Source organism: Propithecus coquereli, unplaced genomic scaffold (assembly GCF_000956105.1).
Source record: "Propithecus coquereli isolate 6110/MARCELLA unplaced genomic scaffold, Pcoq_1.0 Scaffold560, whole genome shotgun sequence".
Taxonomy (NCBI): domain Eukaryota; kingdom Metazoa; phylum Chordata; class Mammalia; order Primates; family Indriidae; genus Propithecus; species Propithecus coquereli.
The window spans coordinates 40,472-64,535 of NW_012151508.1; the positions used below are offsets into that span (position 1 = coordinate 40,472).

The following is a 24,064-nucleotide window of genomic DNA, read 5'->3' on the forward strand; positions in this document are numbered from 1 at the left end:
CCTGGAGTCCCCGCGGCGCGCGGCCAGCGCAGCTCCGGCCCGCCGCACACTGAGCCCCGCCGCCGAGCCAGCGCGGGCTGGGGCCGGGCGGCGGCTGGGGGCGCCGCCCCCGGGAGTCTTTCTGCGGCCCCTGAGGAGAGAGGGCGAAAGCGAGGGTGACCGGGGCCGAAATCATGAACCGGAGTTTTCACAAGTCTCAGACCTTGCGCTTCTACGACTGCGGCGCGGTGGAAGTCAAGAGCAAGGTAAGCCCCCGGGGCCCGCCCAGCGGCTCCGCACCCCCCCCACACACCCGGCAAATGAATGGGGCGCCCCACGGAGGAGGACGGGGCAGTGTGGGAGGCGACAGGCGCCGGCGATAACTTCAGAGCTCTGCGCCGCGCGCCGCTGCGCGGGGTCCGTGGGATGCGCGGGGGACCCCGGCCGTCCTTCACGCCCCCCGCGCCGACACAAAGCCTGGCGGCCCCGGGAGGGTCCTGGTGGGGGCGCGGCGCTCGGAGGGCCGAGGGCCACCGGACGGCCGGTGCGAGCTCTGGACCCGCTCTGCGGGAGCTGTTCTTTTGTTCCACGAGCCGGAGGCGACCCGGGCGCGCCACACGTTGGAGGGGAGGGCGGCGTTTCCGGGGCGAATTGGGGACCAGGGATTCTGGGCCGTGGAGGGGCCTCTGGGGGCCCGGCCTGGGGATGGCCCGGGCTGCGTCGCCTCCAAGGCTGCGAAGGAGGCTCGTTACCGGCGAGGAGACTGGCCGCAGGCTCCCGAGAGGTGTTCCCCCCCGGCCCAGACCCCAGCCCCGGGTTCGGCGCTTCGTACCAGACCTCCAGGCACCGGTCGCGCCCCCGCCCCCGACCCAGCCTCCCCCGGGCGCGCCCCCGGCCCAGACCCCCGCAGGCGCGGCCCCGACCCAGACTCCCCGCCCAGCCCCGGGCGCGCCCGGCCCCTCCTGCTGCCCGCGCCCGGGCGGAGCGTGCCCGAACTTGCGGGTCGCGGTGCCTGTCTGGGTAATTGGTTGATAGAATCTGGCGCTTCTGCTTCGCCGGGGCAGTTCCTCAGCTGCAGACACTTTTGTCCGGGAGGGTCTCGGTGCCGGACCTCGCCGACAGAGGAGGCGCTATAGTTAGTTGTTCGGGGTCCTGTGGGAGGGGGCCCCTCGGGCCTTTTGCTAGCTACTGTCTGGCAGCCGAGGGGCCCTCCCGCCCTTTCTCTCTTCGCACCCCAGTTCTCGGTAAAGCAAGACGGCGCTGCGGTTGGGGGGATGGGCCGGGCCGCGGAGGGGCCTGACCCCCAACTCTGCGCACACCGTGAGCACAAGGCGGGTGTTCCCTCCCTGGGCTGCCCCAGCCTTTGGTGTAGCTTTCCAGGGTGTCCGCAGAGGACTGCGGGGGGGCTCCTAGCAAAGGCAGGGCCACCTCTGGAACGCGCTCCAGTGAGTTGCAGGGTTTTCTTCTCATCCTGGGGTACACAGACTTTCTCTGAACCCCTCATCTCTGTTGCATCCTGCCCTTCCTCCTGGACGCTGATGACCCCACCTCACACCCCTCTCCTCGGGAGCACAGGAATGCCCCCACTCCCAAATCTGGTGTGCCAGCTGTGGGTATATGAGAAGACGCACCCACAGACATGAGTAGGAGGCTGCTTTAGCTCCGCGGGAATGCCACTTTCTAGAGCTGCACCGTCTAGTACAATGGCCACTAAGCGCGTGTGGCATTTAATCACATTTAACTTTTTATTTGGAAATCATTGCAGGTTCAGGAGCAGTTGTGAGAGAGAATATGGACATCATGTACACTTTGCCCAGCCTCCTCCCACAGTAGCATCTTGTATGAGTGGCACAATATCACGTCCAGACTGACCTTAGGGCTCAGAAGGGCAACACGCCTCTATGTGCACTTAGCTCCGTTCGGCTGTGTGCAAACCAGCACAGTCAGGGTGCAGGACGGCTCCAGCCCAAGGGTTTCTCTGCTGCACTTTCACAGTGGCTATTTAACGAAGATGGATTAACACTAATATTAAACAGCCTGTCCCTGGTGCTCAGTGGCATGTGCGGTGGGTGACTGCTGTATCAGACACACAACTCCAGAGGGTTGGAGGCCCCAGCAAGGCCCTGGGATGGACCTGTGGGAAATGCCCTCACCAGGCCCTACCCTGCAGTCCTGTGCAGGGGGCTGGGGGGTGAGCATCTGCTTTGCCTCCCCTGGGGAGTGTTGGCCCCCCTGTCTCCTCCAGCTCCACTCAGCAAAGGGCGTGGCTTCTCACCCCGAGCATAGGTTCAAGTTCAGATGCAGCGGTGCTCCCTCCAGGTGAGTGGGGCAGAGGCAATTTCTGGTTGCACTTGGGAATCTTTGGAGGGGCCACACCAAACTGGACCCTGACCCTGCTGGTCTTGCTCTCATGCACCCACCCCCACCCCCAACTGCTTGTCTGGATCATCCACATGGCTCTTCCTTCTGTACAGAGCCTCCCACTTACCCCTTCGTGGTTAATATTTGTTACCACGGAATCCCTCTCTGCAGGGAACCCCTGTTGTCAAAATGCAGGGGGCAAAACTTTATGACAGTGATGTCTTCCCTCAGTCTAAATGTACCACCATAACGCCCATGGATTTAATCTGTGGGAAGAATGGCAGCCAGAGAGCTGGGTTCGGCCTGGGTTCTGCCACCTACTGACTTTGTGAGCTTTCAGGCAAATCATTTAACTTTCCCAAGCCTCAGTTATCTCATCTGTAAAGTGGGCATTGTACTTGTCCTTAGCTCCCAAGATAAAACGAGGCAATGAATGCGAGAGCACTTTGAGTTAAGAACTGCGGGTCAGGGTCCTTTGGCAGTTCAAAATATACACTTGGAAAACTGTCTCAGATCCTCTCAGAATTTTTGTCATTAACCACCTGCTGCGGCTGGTCAGTTCCCAATGCCTGAGGCAGGTGGCTCTTCCCCGTTATGTAGCCCCTTACACGTCCCCAGACATTTTTATTTTAATCCCAGTGATTCATCTGCTTCTCCCCAGACCAGCAGTGTGCACTTCTTATTACCTAGTTCTGGTAACAGGGCTGCCCTTTTTCACACTTAGCTTTGACTTTTGCCTCTCCTTCCACAAGACCTGCATTGGGGGGGGGGCGGGGGAGCACAGATGTTTAGGGTAGGGTGTTTGAGGTCGAGGGAAGCTGGAGCAAATGCCCAGGCTGCCTTAGAGGGTAGTAGGAAGGCCAGTGTGCGGCTGAGGATGGGTCTGCAGGGGCAGAGTCATGGGAGATGAATTCTCATTTGAGCAACAGTGCGTTTGTGAACCCAGCAATGCTTTTAACTATGTTAGTATTTCGTCAATTCTGTCATCTGCATATTCTTGAAAAATCTAACCAAACACCGTTTGTCCCTTCTCAGCAGTGTGCTCAACTGGAGCCCACGACCCTCTGGTCGGAGGCCCAGAGTTAGATGAGTCAGCAGCATCTCGGGTTCCTTCAGACTCGAGCACAGATGACCTACTCCTTGTGGTCTCACTCCACACTTTGTTTGGCTGGGGTGCCTCTGCTTTGTGGCTTCCTCCACCTGAAATGCTTCCCCTGAGAATCTGCCCCATCCTGAGGACCCTCTAGGACTGCCTGTCTGCTGCGGAGCTGTTCCCAATGCCTGCACCAGGCCACACTCCCTCCATCTGAGCCTCTTTTGGTGTTTCTGGTCATCTTACGGTGCTTGTCTTGATGCTGGTGCCACGGTTATGTTCAGAGCACAGGTCGAGGGCTTGTAGCCTCCACTGTGTCTGGGGGAGAATACCACCACTGAAGGTTTTCATCCTGTTTGTGCTTCCTTGTTTAAAGAATGCCGAGGATTTTTTGGATTCTAAATAAATACATTGTTACTGTAGAAAATTTAGAAACCACAGCCAAGCACAAAGAGGAGTGAACACTGCTGGTAATTCTCCTGTTCAAAGATGAGCCACTGTTAAATGTGGCCTGTGGCCACATGATCTTTCATATGCGTGTATGCTTGCATGCATTTTTGTTGTACAGATTAGGATCATACAGGTACATTACTTTCTAGCCTGCTCCTCACCTCCAACTTAACAGTGTATTGCAAATATTCTTTCATGTCCTTAATATTTTTAAAAAACATTTTTTAAAAATGCATGTGTAGTATTCTATCTCATGTGTAAACCATAATTAATTTAACTAGTGTCTTATTTGGGTTACTCTTTTTTCCATAGTAAACAATGCTGTGAATAACATCTTTGTATTTAAGTCTTTACATAAAGATTATGTATAGAATATACACATATGAAGTATGTAAAGATTATTGATTGTATTAAATCAGTGCAGAACTCTTATTGTTTCTTTAGGACAAATCCCTAGAAGTGAACTTACTGGGTGAAAGGTATGCACATTTTTAAGGCTTTGAATACATATTGCTAAATTTTCCTCCAGAAAGTCTCTTTTACATATATATAAATGTATGCTGTTTTATATCCATCTGTCTCTCCTCTTCTTTTAGCACTGGGCATTTTCTCATTCTTTTCCAATTAGTTAAGTGAAATGATATCTCATTGTTTTAATTTGTGTTTCTTAAGTTACTAGTGTACTTCTAATTTGTATTTCTTAAGCTACTAGTTATTGGCTATTTGTGTATCTACCTTTATTTGTCTGTCCTGCATACTTTTCTTTACTAGTGGTCTTTTTATTGAGTTACTGAGTTACGAGAGCTACTCATTCACAGGAGGTTTCTAGTCAGTGCAGGTGGTGCTGGAGTGACTGGTTTAAAGAGTGCTGTGGCCTTGCCCCCTCCCCCTGCCATTAAACCTAGGCCCCCTGGGAGGGAGTGTGTGGGGAGCCTGTTGGTGGGCTGGCCGATGCACTGGCCAGCCAGGTTCTGCTGGGGACAGCCAGGATTGCAGTGTTTTATGTCAGCACATGTCCTCTGGCCCCCAAGACCTCATTGCTGGCTGAGGTGGTCAGCTGCCGTGGCACTGCGGGTACACGCCTTTCCATCTCGTGCAAGGTGGGGTGGCTGGTGGGATGGAGCCCAGGCCAGGCCTCCCCATTGGGTGACTGGGCATTTGCTTTCCATGGGCCAGTTGAGAACTGCCTGGACATGGTTTGACTCACCGGTGTGTGTCAGCTACGCCCTTGTAGGATTCCAGTTTTGTTGTATTTGTGCACGTCTGTGTTTAAGCAGGTTCAGAGACTTGATTTGGGAAGTCACGTCCAGAGGAGGCTTATCAGGAATCCAAATGGGGAGTCAGTCTGGTGGGCTCCGATGGTGTGGCCGCCCCAGGAGGCTGCCAGCCTTGGTGGATCTGTGGCCTGTGGGCAGCAGACACCCCGAGGCCTTCCTGAGGGCGCACCAACCAGCCAGGTAAAGCCCTTTCCTAAGACCCACGGCCTGTCAGAGAGCCCGAGTTCACCCACTTTTACGGAAGGGAAGGAGTGTTGGGGCTCAGGAGATGCAGCCACTGAAGGTCTCAGAAACTTTCACGTTTGCGAATCACATCCAGAATCAGTGTGAAGGGGAGAGGACCCTGCCTGTTTCCCATAGGGTGATCTCTGGACCTCCGAAGGCAGCAAGGAGGGAGCTTGGAATGCAGTAGTGGAGCATCCTGGGTGGTTAGACTTGTTCACCTGGCTGTTTACAGGGCAATTCCACTTCCTCTCATCAAATTTCTACCGGTGAACCTGGGGAGCCATGGGAGGGGCTGTGCCTCTCCCACGGCTCCCAGCTTCTCCCTGCACACACCCTGCAGCCCTGCCCTGGGGCTGCCCCAGACGCTGGGGTATACAGCACAGCCCAGGCTGGATGCAGCCCATTGTGCAGAGGTTGCATCCTGAAGTATTTCTTAACATTTATTTAATGCTCCCCCTACATACGTGCGTATATATGAGCCAGACACAGTTCTAAATACATTGCAATTGCAAATAATAGTTCACTAATCCCCATCACAGCCCTGTAAAATGGGTTCTTTTATCACCCCCATTACACAAGAAAGAGGGGACACTGAGTCACAAGCAGCCTCACCTGTCCAAGGTCATGAAGCTCACATGAGGGACTAGAGCCCAGATAACCTGGCTCGAGAGGCCATGATGGTCACCGCTAACTGTGGCCGCTGGTGGAGGCCATGAAATCCAGTCCAGGAGGCCAGTGCAGATGTCCCAGCTCACTCTGCGTAGGATGAAAGGCCCCTCAGCTGTCTGGATCTAGAGCTGGTGAGAAACAGCTAGGAGACTAAGTCTGGTGCTTTGGGGGGAGATGTTCAGTTTTTCTTGCATCACTATGAAAGATTCTTGCTACATGGCCACAAGGGAAGTCCTCTATTCAGTGGCTGTTCTTAGAAGTCTGATCCCATCCATCTATTCTTTTCTTTATTTGTCTGATCATTTACTGAGCAACTACTATGTGCCAGGCACGGGCCCATGTTGGGGTAAAAGGGTACCCAAGACAGACAGCATCCTTGGTCCAATGAAGGTTCAGTCAGGTAAATGGGTAGATTTGGGGGTTCCGAGAGTCCTTCGTTCTGATAGCCAAAGTGTCACCTAATCCACAACTTTACATCTCCTTAAAATCAGAGGTTTCTAGTGCAGGCAGGCTGTCCCACAGCCAGCAAGACCAGTCAGTGTGCTCGGGGCCCCCTGGAATCACTCTCATCCGTCTCTGCATCAGCAACGGGCAATGCCTGTGTGGCTGGTTTGAGACTCTAGTCCAGGTCTCCGTTGTTCCCAGAAGCAGCTGGGCTCCATTGTCCACTTTCCCTCACACGGGGGCTCGCTCATCCTCCCCACACATGCTGGGACACCAGAATATTAACTGCATTTCTCATTAGTATGCTTCAGGGAAAAATTCAGCTTCTGAAATGTAAAGAGCAGTATTTCGCATATGGTGGGTACCCAATAACTGTCCCTCAAGTTGAATTCAGATGAGAAAAAACTGGATTTTCCTGGTAGCTACTGGTTCAGAAATGATCTGTTGGGATACTTTAGAAAATAACTACTTTTTGAGGATGGTGACAAATACTTGATTTGCCAGTGAGCTTATTCTTAGGGTGCCCCCGAGAGGGGTCAGTTGTCTTGCCTTCCCTCCTGTGAAGGTAACCAGTGCTAGCTCCACGGCCAGGAGGGAGAGACGGGGAAACTTTGGGAACAAAGAACCCACGTTGCTGTTTCTGTTGCCCTTGGCGTCCCTTGACTCCTGTGGTGCTTAGTGACAGGCCAGGAACACGCTGGCGGCCAGCTCTGCGTCTGCGGGGACGGCGCACACGCGCCTCTTTCCTTGTGGTCAGCCTCACACCTCTTCTGCGGGTGCTCCGAGGGCCCGCCCTCTTGGTACAGGGACAGTGGGACCAGAGCACTTGTTACGGTGTGACATCAGTTACCCGGGACTCCTCCTGCTCCCTGCTGTTCCTGTGTTCCTGGGGCCCAGGGCTGTGCTCTCTGCCCCACCCCACCCCCGCCCCAGCATCTTCCCTTCACCCCATCTGTCTGTGCCACGTGGCCTGTCCTCAGCCCGAATATTTCTGCTCTGTGTCTTGGGGTACACGTGTGGCATTTCACTTGGGGAGGAAAAAAGGCTTTCACCGCGTAAGGAGTGTGAAGTCCACTCAGGATGGTTTCAGCCTGGGCGCCCGGGCGCTCCCACGTGGCCCGGCCCACATTCAGTGCTTGGTTTGTCTGGCCACCCCAGGACCTCTCAGCAAGCTGATCCTTTCCTACTCTTGCCTGTGGAAGCTCAGCTGTGCCTCAAGGCTCGAGTTGCTGCCTCTTCAGGAAGCTGTCCCAGACCCGATGACAGCCCCCTGGGTCAGTGAGTGCGCCTGTGTCTCACAGTAAAGTACACTCATCTTCCGTGTGCACCTTGGTGATCAAGACACGGACCATCTGGTGTCCAGTTGACGACCACCGGGGTCTCTGTCACCAGAGACGAATTTCGAGTGGAACGACACAGCATCACCACGCTGAGCCACTGGTGTCCTCTTGTTCAGCCTGATGTCTGTACAGTCCACCTGGGCTGTGTGTTAGTAGATCGTATTTTTAGGGAGGCCTAGGATTCCACCATGTGGATAACCACAACTTACGTATCTGTCCTCCTGCTGACGGAGGTGTGAGTCGTTTCCAGCGTTGGTCCTCGTAACCAAAGCTGCCATCGATGTTCTGGTCCACGTCCTTTGGTGGCCACACGCACATGCTTTTCAGCACATAATGCAGTTGCCATTTTGACTAGTCACAGGGAACCTCATGATGACCTTTAGCCATTTACAATGCTACTGTCCTCTGGCTTTAAGTGACACAAAGCCGGCCTGTGGGATATCTCAGACATTGATCTTATCTGCAGCTCAGCACTTGGATTGTTCCTGACTCTGGTGTACCCAGAGACTGTGACCCTGCCTGGATTTGGGGTGAGGCAGTTGTTGTCGGTCTTGGAGGCCTTGAACCACATCTTAGGAGGTAGGTATTTGTTGATTAACCAAAATAAATCAGAAAAGATTCTTTATTTTACAGAATTTAAGGTCCCCATTGCTGAAGTGTAAAGGGGCTTTCGCAGCCCTTATCTGAGTCTGTGTTTTGAATGATGGCTTTTGTGCGTTTCCTGGCTTTCCTAGTCATTCTCTGGGCCCCTCTGGTGGGCTGGACGTTGTGGAAGAACCTGGGGCCCAAGGTGGTGCTGCCCCACGGGTCCCAACGTCTCTGTGCCACAGCTCTTCCTGTGCAGTGAAGGTTGGACAGTCTTCCTTGGAGAGAGTACCTGAGTCTCACGTAGAACGAGGACCCTACAGCAGCCTCACTGCTGCAGGGCTATGGAAACCTGTAGAGCCAAGAGCTTTTGCTCTGCCTTTGCCCGCGGGGTGCACCTGGGTCGCCCAGCAGGCAGCTCATCCCTGCTACACACGCTCCAGGCTGTTGACGAAGGCTCTGTGTCTCATAGGCAGTCAGAGCACTGTGGGAATTTCTCTGCTCCTCCTAAAAGTTCCTCCTGCTTGCTGGGTGGGTGTGTTTATTTTTTATTTTATCACGCCAGTACACTTGTTGAAAGCTGGATTATAAATGGGTCAGTTTCGTGGTGGCAGATCTCTCTTGATGCCTTTGCTTTGAGACAGCATGGATGGTACTAACAAGCACAGGTCCTCAAGTGGCCTCTTTTTGGGGACATAAGCTGGTGTGGAAGGGCCCCCAGAGGTCCCTGATTAAGGGCTGTGAAAGAGAAATTTGGGGGCTAGTAAAGCTATCGTTTTTAGGTAATCAGCTGTACTAGAGGAATTTGGAAATGAAAGTAATATTAGTATCTTGTTTTCCATGGATGGAGGGGCCTGAGCCACTGGCTTCCCACCCAAGTCCTGACCACACTCCCTCACTGGTCTGGCATGATAACGTCATGGTGCAGAGGGACAGAACGACCTTCTCTGCCTGCAAGGTGGTCGCTCAGGAGGTGGAGCAGAGGCAGAGGCACCCTGCCCCAGCCTGTGGTCCCCTTGGGCCTATCAGCACCTATACTGGGGCAGGCACAAGAACGGAGCGCAGGCCCAGCATGGGGAGAGGCCCTCAGGCACTGCTGTGGCCGTGAGTTAAATCCATGTCACTGCAGGTGGCTTTGTTCTGTCTGAAAGCTGTGCATGAACACACTCCTTCTGCTGCAGGTAAGATCATTTGCCTGGAAGGGGACACTGTGTCTGGAGACACTGTCGTGAGAAACTGTGCTGAGGAAGCCCCGCTCTACTTCTCGGGAGACAAGCTGCCTGGGGTCCCTGCATTTGAGGAGGTCTGTCCCTCGGGAGCCTCACTGTGAGCCCAGACCCCCTGTCCTGCACCTGAGCTGGCGCAGATTCCCAGGCACGTGGCTCACTGGTGGTGGAGGGACGAGCTGGGCGGGGCTGGCAGTGCTCTCTCACCCCGGCAGTGTGGACTCTGGTCACGGCGGGGCTGTTCTGAAGTTCTTCCTAGAGTAAGCTCTGTCAGATCTCTCCGTGCCCTGGAGCCCAGTCGCGGTTGACAGGAGAAGCTGTTACCCAGGCTCACCGGCTGGAGGAGAGTCTGTTTGAATGAAGTCTGTGGTTATAGTTTCCTGCCTTAGGGCATCAGGCCGGCGGCAGGCCTTGTGCTGGGCACTCGGCACAGACGTTTCAGTTGGTGCCGTTGTCCGTCCTGCAGCAGGCGGTATCTCCGGTTGTGGACATGAGGACCCTGAGGCTGAATGAGGCTGCGAGCTCTGAGCAGAGCTGCATCTTAAGCCACCTGTGTTGGGGTCCAGAATTCTCAGCTGTGATGCCACCCTGCATCCCAGGTAGTTCCATTATCCCATGATTATACCTCCTGGAAAACAGACAGCACCTGTCTGCTCTGAGGCCATGTCATGGGCCCACCCCTTCCCTCCCCAGCATCTCCCTGAGTGCCTGTGCATCCCGTGAGACCCTCCCTCCTCAGCAGCCTGCGCTTGGTCCTGCCCGGGAGTGTTGATGTGCACTGCGTCGGTCTGTCTGGTGGGGACGGGGCAGGTGCGGGGAGTGCAGGCCTGGCCGCCGCATCCACTTCGTTCAGAAGCACCTCGGAGACTCTGCAGCGTGGCCACAGTATCACAGTGGCCTCAGGCCCTTAGCACAGACATGTCACTTAGCAGAAGCCTGTTGGACTGCATGGCTGGGGGGTGGGCAATGCCACTCATTCTTCTTCTCTGCCCAGAGCTACAGGCTCTGGTCATGCTCATGAGCACAGCTTTTCTCTCATGGAATTATATAAAGCTTGTTTCATTTTGAAAAAGGGCCCTGAAAAAGAGTGCCAGTGGTGGGAGGGACAGGCCTAGGAGCACAGTCTGCTCAGAGATGAGGACGTGTGGCTCAGCTGGGGAGGAGACTGAACCTGTCAGGGGCTCGGACCCGCAGTGTGAGCAGCCAGGACAGGGTTAGCGTTCTGCTCTGTCACACGCCCGTGCGTGCAGAGGGAGGCCTGCCTTTACTGCGCTTGCAGCCCTGGGCCTTCGGGAAGGGCTCAGCCCCACGAATGCCTGTGAGGTGCCAGTCTCGCGGCGTGCGGGCGAACCAACGGCGCTGAACAAGCTGGGCAGGTGCATCGCTCCCGGAGGCTGGGGTCTCACTGTCTTGCCAGGCTGTGTTGAGCATAGTACGTGTATTTGTATTAGATTCTCTCAACAGCCCTGTGGGGAACATATTTTTATCAGAGAAATTTAATAAATTATCCAGAGTTATGCACCAGGTGTGTCAGCTCCATGGCCTGGCTCTTGGTGGCTTTGCTTGGTGTCTGTCTGTATCTGTAAGACACACTAGCCCAGCCTGGTGCTCCCGGCCCTCCCAGCGGTAGTGCAGCTCAGACCCTGGAAAACCCTAACTCTACCACGTGTCATGAGCTCACGTCGGAATGGGACCCCGTTCTCCTCCGCAGGCAGGGTTCTAGGCATCTGCCTGAGTGGACTTACCTTTCAGGGAAGGCTCGTGGGGCAGGGACAGATGAGCAGCCCGCACTCATGCCCCACACGCGCAGGCCCCCCCACCTCTCAGTGCCAGCCGCTCCCTCGATGATGGGCCCTCGTCATCCCCCCCCCAGGGCACCCCTTGTCCACTGGGCGCCCCTTCCCATGAGTCCATTTGGAATTCTCTCCCCACCGTGGGCGCTCTTTAGGTCTCACCTAAATTTCCCCCTGGAATTCAGCCTCAGCCCCTTCATTTATAGCCCATGACTGTGGACAGGTTATTGACCCCTCTAGGCCTCAGTCTCCTGGTCTGTGTAATGGGAGCAGTGACACCTCCTTCAATAGGGCTGCCGCCAGGGTCAAAGAGAGTGTGCACATGAAGCTTGGCACCGAGCACATCTTCTCTCCCGTACCGTAAATCCCTTCCACGCAGAGCCCGTGTTCACAGGCCTGTGTCCTCCCCTCCCACCTCCCACAAGTCCACATGTAGCAGTGCTGGCTTTGTGGGTGCAGAGCACAGTGTGAACCAGAGCAGCAGGCCCTCCACAGGGAGTGTGTGTGCTCACAGCTGGGACCACGGAGCTTGGCCCCAGCACTTGCCCTGGGCCGTCTCACACGTGGCACAGTGCTTGTCCAGGCAGTTCTGCAGGTGCCGATGGCTGCACCGTCATCACTTTGGATCTCGGTGGGTGGACAGGAAGGGGCCGGGCTCCGCCTCATCTGACTCATGGTCTGTGGCCCGATTTTAAACTGTCCTAACATGTCAGCCCAGGAAGTCATTCCGTGGCAAGCTACGCCGAGTCCCGTGCTCTGACAGGTACCTCGTTAAGGTGACAGTCTGTGCTGCTCTTTAGACCTGCAACGTTATCTTTTCTCACGTGGAGTTCTTTCCGTAGTTTTCTGCAGGGCCCGGGCATGCACAGGTGCTCCCTAGCTCACAAGTCTGAGGCAGCTCCAGTTTACCGTGCACACTCACTCACGCACCGTCTTTTGCCGTCGGGGTGTGTCTGGGCTTCGCGGCTGGCCCAGCATCCGTCACCAGCTCCTGACAGACCCTGCTCTAGGCCAGAGGCTCTAACAGCCTCAGGTGAGTCTCATGCCCTTTGCCGGTGACTGGTTTACAGATGGGCATGTGACCCCACCCTGGCAAAGAGACACTAGGGTTTTCTTCCTCTGAGTGGCGTCATCGTGACCCCAGGGCCCACCTGGATGCATAGCGGGAATGTTAGAGCCACCTGAGGGACCCACCGTGTGCTGGAGCTGCCTCCCCATGCCCGTGTTTCCCTGGAGCATCTGACACGCCAGGTTTTGCCTGTCTGGCCACCCAGGCTGCCCTCCTAGCTCCTGAGTTGTGCCATGGGATGAAACACTCTGTCCTCACTCTTCACTGATTATTTCCACCCCATATACACCTGTTTAAATTAGGGCCTGTGTTCTACAGTCTCTTCGTTTGCCTTTCTTGTATTTGCAGCTACATATTTGCATGTGTGATTACTGTTTAACTTCCACTCTCGGCAAACCATCGGCGCTGTGAAGGCGGGTCGTTTGTGCAGCACCGCGTGCTCAACACCAGGGCTGGGCGTCGCTGGGATTTTGAGGAATGAACGAACACTGAAAAACGGCCTATAGCTGTGACTAGCAAGATGCTTAGCAGGCTGTTAACACCTTCTTTTTCACCCTTAACGTGCACATGAGCCCTGAACCTCGTGAGAATGCTGAATCTGTTCCCTGGTCTGGGGCCGGGGTCCCATCTCCAACTGGCTCCAGAGGATGCTGCTGATGGTTCCAGGAGCACCTGTGAGGAGCAGGATCTGGAACTTCCTAAAACGACCGCGTCTGGGCCCAGCCCCAGGGTCTGACCTCCGTGGTCAGAGGGGCCGCTGGCTCACACAGGATTCCCGGCTGCCGAGGTGCTTCCCAGCCTGGTCGGGATCACGCTGCAGGTGCCTCTGTGCCTTGCTTTTTTCACTTAACATATCGAAAGTCTTCCTTGAGCCCTTAAACCCTTTTTAAAACTTCGCTTCATCATATTTTGGTCCGGGAATGTGCTTTTGTATGTTTGTACTCTTGCTGTTTCCGTTTGTCACAATCGTAAATATTTTGTCAAGCATATTCCGTGGGAATCCGTTCCTGTTTCTGAAGACCTGTGTGTTCTCACCTCGGGCTGGGGCGGGGCCTCGGGGTGGGGCCTGGGGAGGCCGGACCAGGGGCTAGGGGCGGGACCTTGGTGGGTAGGGCAGTCTTGGGGGTGGAGTGGGGCGGGGCTCGGAGGATTGGGGCTTGGAAGGCGCTGTGGAAGCACCTGGGGTGGCTCTTGTGCTGTGAGTGGCCACCCCCCAGGACTGTGAGTGGCCCATCCCCCAGGACTGTGAGTGGCCACCCCCCAGGACTGTGAGTGGCCCACCGCCTCCACCTCTGCGCCCTCCCCTTTCGCCATGGCTGTTACTACCTGTCACATGCTGCGCGACTCACTGACCGTGTTTGTCTGTTACCTGTCTTCTCACCAGGGTATGAGTTTCATGACGGCAGGCGTGTGGGTTCAGGGAGCAATTCCTGCGTGGCAGTTTGAAGGCGTGGGCTCAAGTAGAGAGATGCAGGCCACCCAGAAGGGCCCTTCTGTGAAGGTGTCCTGGCCTTGCCTAAGCCCTGGTGGTTTGGTGGTTCATGGAGTTGCCTTCTTGTAAGTGGAGTTTCCAGAACTTCTCTTTTGAGGGTTTATTCTGCTGAAGGGAAGGGTGCGAGGTAGGGAGTGGATGGGAAGTCCTCAGAGACTCGGGGACAGTCCTGCCCACAGCGAATGTGTGGACAACACGGTGACGGAGACCAGGGCCCCGCTCAGGTATAACCAGAAGCAGAAAGTAGGGTGGTCAGAGCGGTGCACTATATCCTCCTTGGGTAATTTGGAAACAAAGCCTTTTTTCAAGAAAACATGGCCTTGTTTCTTTTCACCTATTTGCAAGTATTCTTTGAAACATTGCCTCCTTGTTTTGTTGTTTGAACACATCTTCACCTGCCTGCTGACACGTGGGCTGTGTCTGGCTCCAGATGGCTGGAGGTTATGGTAAATAGGATGCACTCGGGCCAGACTGGTGGGATCCGTTGCCCTGCAAGAGACATGGAACGTGTTTTATGACCTTGTGCTTGAACCTTGTCCTGTCTCCCTGTTCTGTTATGTTGTCAGTCAGTGTCAAATTAATAAAGTTCTAGAGTTTTATCTTTATCCTGATTGACAGGATTAATTCATTAATTCAATGAAGACTCAAGTGCTTACCGTATGCTATAGTCAGTGGTAAGCTACAGCAGTTTCCTGCACTCGTAATATGGCAATTAAATTTTTTAAACTTGTGGCTTTTGGAGTTTGGGATGTGACCTGGTTCGTCAGCAGATTCTGACTGGTAAAGACTCTTCGTTTGTGCCTGGTTCTTCAGCAGACCTTTGCTGGCCAGTGTGACGAGAGCTCACGTCTCTGGGGACACCTGTAACAGTTGGCCAAGAGACTTTATCTTTCTCAGGTTCAGGGACATCTGTGAATCAGGGTACCTCCCCCATAGAACTGTGAGCAGCCAGCAAAACGATGTTTGCAAAATACATCAATTAAGCGAAAGAAGCTTGGAGTAGACCAGAGTGGACAGTACGCTACCATTACTTAGAGAAGAGGGAAAGACAGGTACAATTCATGTTTGCCTTCCTATGTATAAAGTATCTTCGGAACGGTACGTTAAAGACTAAAATTATGCTTCTCTATAAAGTTCACAGAAAAAAAACCCAAACTGAAATCGTTTGTTGCCTGTGGGGAGGAGGCTGGGTGGCTGGAAAGTCACTGAATACCTTTTGGATTTTGAGCTATGTGGTTATATAACCCTATTCAAACCATAAAGAAAAAGGTGCCGGTGTGTGATCCTAATTTTTTAAAAAGTACACATTAGAGAAGCCTGGAGGAATGTCTTCTGCGTACTGGTGGCAGTTTTCTGTGTGGCAGGGTGACGTGCAGAGTCGTTGTGGACGTCGCTGTGGGGGCTTCTCCTGAGCTGGCCCCAGGCAGGCACATTGCGGGATCACGCCTGTGCTTCCCTCCGCTCCACACTGCACCTCGGGCGTCACGCCAGACACCAGCCCTCGATTTTCCACCTTTGTGGGGGGCGTCTAGAGTGAAACTCTGGTGTCTGCTGGCTTCCCCAGAGTAGCCGTGTTCACAAGCACGTGTGCTCAGCTTCTCTGACCACCGGAGGCAACGCTGCCTTCAGTTGTGTGCAGAAGAGGACGTGATGCTTGTAAAAGACCAGCGGAAGATTTCGAGGAGATGACGAGGGAGGATAGAAATTCAGAGTCAGAAACTGTTGCCTTTTAAGTTTAAATTGGCTTTTTTGTGAAAACCAGCCTGAAGGGGAGGTGAGCTGGGGACGGGTTGAGCCAGGCACTGGCTGAAGTCAGCAGAGTGGCTGTGACGCACACTGGGCCTCCGAGTGGCAGCTGCCTCTGCAAGGGGGATTGGAAGGGGGGGATGTGCACCTCACACCCCCACAGAGCTGCCAGACTCAGCACCACACGGGCCTTTGCCTCAGTGGTGGGATCGGCCAGGCCTTCCCTCCCTTTGGGTCACTGAAGGACGTCACACAGGTCCAGACCCTAAGTTGGAAAGACAGTGATGTGAAAGGACCTAGGCGAGGAGAAAACACTGTTAAAATTCTCCTCGTTTCTGTGGATCTTCGTGAAGGAGGTGCAGACATCAGCGCAGCGTGAGGGTGGCAGCTGCGTCACGCACAGACTAAGACATGGTACCACAGGTCCTTGGGGATGGGGTTGAGCCGTAGGTGCACCTGACGCAGCAAAAACATGACATTTTTAGGTAAATATTAATAAGTAGCAGCTGAGTGAGTTCAAGATGCAACCTGGGAACCCTGTTTTCCGTGGTAAGAAGGAGGCGCACGTGGCTGACTTGGCAGGGTGGTGGCCTGGCGTTGCAGACAGCGCTGGACCAGGGTTTCCAGCCTGGAATCAAGTCTCTGTGGACTTGGGCAGGTCTCTCACCCTCTCTGAGCCGGCAGTGTAGGAGCTTGGAAGGCTACTTCCAACTGGGAGGCTTTCGATTTAATTCAGGGCATAAAGACAACCACGCACCACACGTGAGCCCTGTCGGTGCCACTAGGGAGAGAACCTCACACGATGAGGAGGTTTGTCCAGAACTTACTGCATCAGGACCTTAGAGATCTTAGGCCGTACGTATTTTGGGATTCTGTTTTAGACAGAAAAAGTGTTTTATACCTTCTAGAGCCATTCATGCTCTGAATTATTCCATCCTTTACACAGAGTGGATTTCATTAAACATATGGTAAGTTAGATAGGCCCTCTTAGGTATCAAGCAAAGGAAAATGTAATGTTTTTAATATCTTTTAGCTTGGAAAATAAGATATAATCATGGTAATGGTAATGAATTATCCTTGAGGATAGACTGTGAATGATGAAAATAGATTAATATTGCCAGAGCCCTGTGATTTCAGAAATATCATTCACATAAAGTTTTAGTTCTGAATCGGAGAAGGACTGACTTTGCAGTTTGGGGTCAGGGTGGAGACAGGTGTGTGAGGGAAGGCAAGTTCTACCCTGTTCGGGGTGCCTGCCCTCTGTCCTCCTTACCAATTCAGCCCTGCTGGACCCATTCGAACTGGAAAAGCCTGCCCTGCCAGTGGGTTGGACTGGATCTCGCATCCTGTGCCTCCGTTGGAGGACCCAGTGGTGATGAGGCAGGGCTTCCCTGGGTCTTAGCTCCTCACCTTCTAAGTGGATGGAGTGCAGCAGCGGACACCTGGCTCCCTCGGTCCCTGGAGAAAAAGCAGAGGCCCCACGTGGCACCTGCCAGCGCCACCCCGGGGTTTTCAGGCTTCTGAACGGCCTTCAGTTCATTGTTTAAAAAAAATAATCTTTGAGGTGACCTTTTAAAAACAATAACAGTTCTGCAAGCTGTAGTTAACATGAAATAAAAATACACGTTTAATGTGTAAAATTCACTGGTTTTTAGTATATTTAGAAAATTGTGTAATCATAACCGCTATCTAACTTTAGAACATTTTCTTCACCCCTCAAACGAAACCCCACATCCATTAACGGCCATTCTCAATTCCATCCTCCTTCCAGCCCCTGGCAACCACTATTTATAGCTGTAATCACAAATACACAGTCCTTTGTGTCTGGTGTCTTTGACTTAGCATAATGTTTTCAGGGTCCATCTGTGTTGTAGCATGGGTCAGTACTGCATTTCTTTCTGTGGCCAAATAATATTCGGTCGTGTGGATGTACCACGTTTGTTTCTCCACTCATCAGTTGATGGACATTTGGATTGTTTTCCCTTTTTGGCTATTGTGAAAAATGCTGCTATGAACATTGATGTACAAGTTTTGGGGTGGACATATGTGTTCATTCCTTTGAGATATATACCTAGGAGTGAAATTGCTGGGTCATATGTAACTATGTTTAAGATTTTAAGGACTTGCCAAACTATTTACCAAATCAGTTGTACCATTGTCACATTCCAACCAAAAATTTATGAGGGTTCAGATTCCTTCACATTCTTACCAACATGTTGTTGTCTTTTTTGTTATAGCCATCTTAGTGAGTTTGAAATGGTATCTCATTATGGCTTTGATTCTCATTTCCCTGCTGATTAATGATGCTGAGCATCTTTTCATGTGTTTATCGGCCATTTGTATATCTTCGGAGAAATGTCTTTTCAAGTTTTTTGCCCATTTTTAAATAGGATTGCTTGTCTTTTTGTTGTTAAGTTTTTAAATATATTCTTGGTACAGGTCCCTTGTCAGGTATCTGATTTGCAAATATTTTCTCCCATTTTATAGATTATCACTTCACTTTCTGGATGGTTTTTTTTTTTTTTTTAGTCTTATAAGTTTATAAAGATTATAGGCAAAGCGGGAGCTCAGGGGGCTCGGACCTCTCCGTTGGTCTCAAAAAGCCTCTGGATGGTTTTTAAACACAAAAGTTTTTAATTTTGATGAAGTCCAATTTATGTTTTTCTTCTGTTGCTTATGCTTTTGGCATCATATTTAAGAAATCATTGCCCAACCCCAGTAATGAAAATTTAATCCTGTGTATTTTTCTAAGAGTTTTATAATTTTAGCTCTTACATTTAGTCTGTGATCCAACTTCTGTTAATTTTTATGTGTAGTGTGAGGCAGGAGTGCATTGTTTTCCATAAGGATATGCAGTTGTCCTACCATTTGTTGAAAAGACTATTTCTTTCTCCCATTGAATGGTCTTGACATTCTTGTCAAAAATAAATTGATCACAAATGTAAGGGTTTTTTTTTTTTTTTTTACCTGGTTTCTCAATTCTGTTCTCTTGATTATCTATGTGTCTATCTCTGTGTTAGCGCTAGATTTACACAATGAAATCGGGAAGTGTGAGTTTTCCAACTCTGTTCTTCTTTTTCAAGATTATTTTGGATATAATGACTCATTTGCATTTCCATATAAATTTAGGATAAACTTGCCAACTAGTGCAAAAAAGGCAGCTAAGATTTTGATAGGAGTTGCGTTGAATCTGGAGATCAATTTGGGAAGTATTGCCATCTTAACAATATTGTCTTCCAATCCATGAACATGGAATGTCCTTCCAGTCATTGAGATCTTCTTTTCAACAATGTTCTGTAGTTTTCAACGTGTAAGTCTTTCACTTTTGTTAAATTTATTTCTAAATATTTTATCTTTATAATACTATTGCTAATGAAATTGTTTTCTTAAATTAATTTTCAGTTTGTTTCTTGCTAGTATATGGAAATGCAATTTATTTTTGTATATTGGTATTGTATCCTACTACCATGCTGAACTCATTTATTAACTCTAATAAGGATTTTCTGTGGATTCCTTAGGATTTTCTATATATAAGTATATGTCTGTGAATAGAGATACTTTAAATTCTTCCTTTCTAATCTGATGCCTTTTATTTTCTTGCTTAACTGCCCTGGGTAGAACCTCTTATACAATGTTAAACAGAAGATGTGAAAGTGGACATTCTTGTTTTGTTCTTGATCTCAGGGGGAAATTATTCTGTCTTAACCATTAAGTATTATGTTAGCTGTGAGTTTTCATAGATGCTCTCTTAGAATGAGAAAGTTTCCTTCTATTCCTAGTTTGTTGAGTATTTTTTATCATAAAATGGTGTTATAAGATTTTTGTCAAATGCTTTTTGCATCAATTGAAATGATCACGAGGCTTTTGTACTTTTAACACATTAACTGCCATGTGAGTTGTATTTAACTCACACTAGTTTTGGGCCGGGGGCTTTGTGGAGCATATGTAACTCACTGTCTCTTTACCTTGGGAGCCATGAGAACTAGTTTTCAAGTTTCATATAATGCATGCACAGAAAACAATAAAAAAACACACATTTTTCATTAAATTAGAAAAGACTATTTTGTTTTTGAAGTTTTTATTCTATTTTCATAATAAAACACCACGGTCCCAAGGAAAAAAATATTTTTTCTAGTATGGCAGTCAATGTGTTACTATCATATGTTAATTACACTGACTGATTTTTAGATGTTGAACCAACCTTGCATTCCTGTGATAAATCTCACTGGTCACAATATATACTCCATTTTATATGTTGCTGGATGCGGCTTGCTAGTATTTTTGTTGAGGATTTTTGTGTCTCTATTCATAGTGGATATAGGTCTGTACTTTTCTTTGTGATATCTTTTTCTGGTTTGGTGTCAGGTTAAAGCTTGCTTCATAGAGTAAGTTGGGAAGTGTTCCCTCCTCTTGTTTTTTTGGAAGAGTTTGTGAAAGATTGATATTAATTCTGTAAACATTTGGTAGAATTCACCAGTCATCTGGGCCAGGAATTTTTCTATGTGGGGATTTAGAAAATTACTAATACAATCTCTTGTAAAAAGTTTATTTTGATTTTATGTTTCTTTTTTTTTTATCAGTTTTGATAATTTATGTCTTTCTAGGAATGTGTCCATCTCATCTAGGTTGTCCAGTTTGTTGGCATACAGTTATTCATAGTATGCCCTTATAATTCCCTTTTCCATAAAATTTTGTTTTAGAACAGTTTTAGATTTACAGAAAAATTGCAAAGATAATACAGAGAGTTCCCATATACACCACACCCAGTTTCCTCTTTTATTAACATCTAATATTAATCTGGTACATTTTTAATCATGAAAGAACCAGTACTGATACATTATTATTCACTGAAATTCATGCTTTATTCAGATTTCCTTAGAAATGTCCTTTTAACCTAATGTTCCAAGATCTTATCCAGGATACCACCTTGCATTTAGTTGTCTGTCTCCTTAGGCTCCTTGTGGCTGTGATAATTTCTTAAACTTTCCTTGTTTCAGGTGACTTTGATAGTTTTGAAGAGTACTGTTAAGATATTTTGTAAACACAGTGCCAGGAGTTTTTCTCAAAAGAATTAAAAAGAAAGAAAAAAAGAAAAGAGAAGATACTTTGTAGAATGTCCCTCAGTTGGGATTTATCTGTTGTGTTCCTTATTATTACAGTGGGATTATGGGTTTGGGAAAGGAAGACCACAATGGTAAAGTACTATTTTTATCACGTCACGTCAAGGGTACACACTGTCAACATGACTCACCACCATTGATGTTGACCTTGATCACCTGGCTAAGAATGTTTGCCAGGTTTCTCCATTGTAGAGTTGTTCTTTCTTTCCCATTTTTATACTGTAGTCTTTGGAAAGAACACATTATATGTAGCCTGTGCTTAAGAAGCGGGGAGTTATGCTCTACCTCCTTGAGGGTGGTGTATCTACATAAATTATTTGGTATTCTTATGCATGCTCTCAAGATTTGCCTACTCTACCACATTTATTTTTTTAGTCATTTATATGATTATGGACTAATGGACATTTATACTTTGAATTATAATCTAATATGACTTTATTTTCTTGCTCAAATTGTTCCAACTTTGGCCATTGGAAGGTTTTTCATTTGGTTTCTGTTTCCCTTTGACATATCCCCATGATTGTGAATTTTGTTTGGTTTTTAGCACTTCCTTACTTTCTGATAGTATAAAATACCCCAGGCTCATCTTGTCCTCTCCCTGTCCTAGAATAGGTCATTTCTGTAAGGAATATTGTTTCCTTGGGTGCTAGATGTGATTGTTGCTACTGGAAAGCTTATAATTCTTATTAATTCTTTAGGGTCAATACTGATGTCCTCTCTTCCATTGCTGAATTTAGTAGTTTGAATCTTCTCTTATTTTTCTTGGTAAGTCTACCTAAAGATTTGTCAGTTTTGTTGCTTTTTCAAACAACCAATTTTGGTTTGTTATTTTCTCTGTTTTTCTAGTCTCTGTTACATTTGTTTCTGCTCTAGTCCTTTATTATTTCCTACTTTTGCTCTGCTGGCTTTGGATTAAATTTGCACTTCTTTTTTAGTTTCTAATGGGGGAAGTTTAGGTTAATGATTTGCAGTGTTTCACTTTTAGTATAATTGTTTACAGCTATAAATTTCCCTCTGACCACTGCTTTAGCTGCATCTCATAAATTTTGGCATGGTATTTTTTCATTTTCATTGATCTCTGTTTTCTAATTTCCCTTGCGATTTTCTTTTCTGAAACCCATAGGTTATTTAGAAGTGTGCTGTTTAACTTCTACATATTTGTGAATTTCCCAAATGTTCTTCTTTTTTTTTTTTTTTTTTTTTTTTTGAGACAGTGTCTCACTCTATTGCCCGGGCTAGAGTGCCGTGGCGTCAGCCTAGCTCACAGCAACCTCAAACTCCTGGGCTTAAGCGATCCTCCTGCCTCACCCTCCCAAGTAGCTGGGACTACAGGCATGCGCCACCATGCCTGGCTAATTTTATATATATATTATTATTTTTTTATTTCTTTTTTTTAGTTGTCCAGCTAATTTCTTTCTATTTTTTTTAGTAGAGACGGGGTGTCGCTCTTCCTCAGGCTAGTCTTGAACTCCTGAGCTCAAACGATCCACCTGCCTCGGCCTCCCAGAGAGCTAGAATTACAGGTGTGAGCCACCATGCCCGGCCCCAAATGTTCCTCTGTTATTGATTTCTAATTTCATTTCACTATGGTTGGAAGACATATTTTGTATGATTTCAGTTCTTTTAAATCTTCCGAGACTTGTTTTAGGGCCTAACATATGATCTATCCTAGAGAATGTTTCATGTAAAATGTTTCATGTTTCATCTAAAATGTTTGTGTAGCAGGTGCAACATCTGGGCCCCCTCATGGACAGTTTCCATTGACTGCTTTGTTTTCCTCTGCATAAGCCTTTTCCCCCTGTTTCTTTGTGTATCTCATAATTTTGTTCAAAACTGAACATTTTACATAATGAGGTAATGTGGAAACTGGACCCCTTCCTTTCAAGGTGTTATTCTTGTTGCTGTTAGATTGTTTAGTGACTTTCTGGACTAAATCTGTAAAGTCTGTATTCTTTGTCATGTGTGACCTTCAGTCTCTGCTCAGTGAGCTAAGCGGCCAGCTAATGATTGGACATAGATTTCCTTAAATTTCTTGAACCAATAAGTCTTCCAGCCTTTGCTCAGGGGATCTGTGCGTGTTGGGGCACATCTTCAACGCTCTGGCTACCCAAGTCTGCTTTAGCCTTCACTTTCTGATTGCATAGAGCCCCAGAGTCAGCCAGATACGGAAGATTACAGCCATCTCAGTCTTTAATGGCCATGCACAGAGCCGTGCACATGTGTGGCTGTCTAGATCTCCAGCAATATATCGGAGCTTTTCAAAACCTCCTTTGAGCATGTTGTTCCTCAGTATTTCATTTTTTTCAAATTTTTTATTCTTGTAAAATAAACGTAATATAAAATTTACCATGATAACCATTTTTAAGTATTACAATTCAGTGGTAATAAGTACAGTAAGTCCTCACTTAACATGGTCGGTAGGTTCTTGGAAACTGTGACTTTAAGTGAAAACCTTATAACGAAAGCAATTTTACCATACGCTGATATAAGCAAGAGTGAAGTTTGTGTGACATATTTCTGGTCACAAAAAGATCACCAAACTTCTAAATAGAGACCCAAAATACTTCTAATATTTAACACTGAAATAAATGTGAGCTATACATACATTTAAGAAAGACTAATAAACACAAATAAAACAGTTATTTATCCAGTTTTGGGTGGATCAGTGACAGCAGTTGCAGTGGTGGTTAAATCAAGGAATAAGTTTGCAAAGTAAAAATTGTAAGGAGCTCCTCCTCCCACTGTGCAGTTCAGACGCAGTGACAAATATGACAGCTTGTTGAGCATTTTTGTATGGCCTTATTTGTTGTCGTGCATTTGTATGATTATCATATACTTTACAGATTTTTATTTTAAAGTAATTTGTATTCATTCATTCATTTCCCAACCTGCTTATTCCAGTTCAGGGTGGTGGGTGGCCAGAGCACACCCCAGCAGCTCAGGGCTCAAGGTGGGAACCAGCCCTGAACAGACTGCCGTCCCATTGTGGGGCACACTCACGCACACCCACGTTCACTTAGACGGGGCAGTTGAGACATGCCAGTTAACCTGATGTGCACATCTGTGGGAGGGAACTGCAGCACCCAGAGAAAATTCACACAAACATGGGAGAACACACAGACTCCACACAGACAGTGGCGCTGGCCAGGAATCTTTTTTTTTTCTCTCATCAATGTTATAACAAAACGACATTGA

The 24,064-nt window shown here is 49.0% G+C and overlaps 1 protein-coding gene across 1 annotated transcript in view; it reads left to right on the forward strand.

The window, feature by feature from the left end:
- The first annotated feature begins 173 nt into the window (after positions 1–173).
- The window catches only part of PARD6G (par-6 family cell polarity regulator gamma), a 73,029-nt gene continuing 49,138 nt past the window's right edge, over positions 174–24,064 (forward strand). The window contains exon 1 of the mRNA XM_012657813.1: positions 174–245. Within this exon, the coding sequence (XP_012513267.1) occupies positions 174–245 (72 nt within the window). The remainder of the gene's footprint in view (positions 246–24,064) is intronic.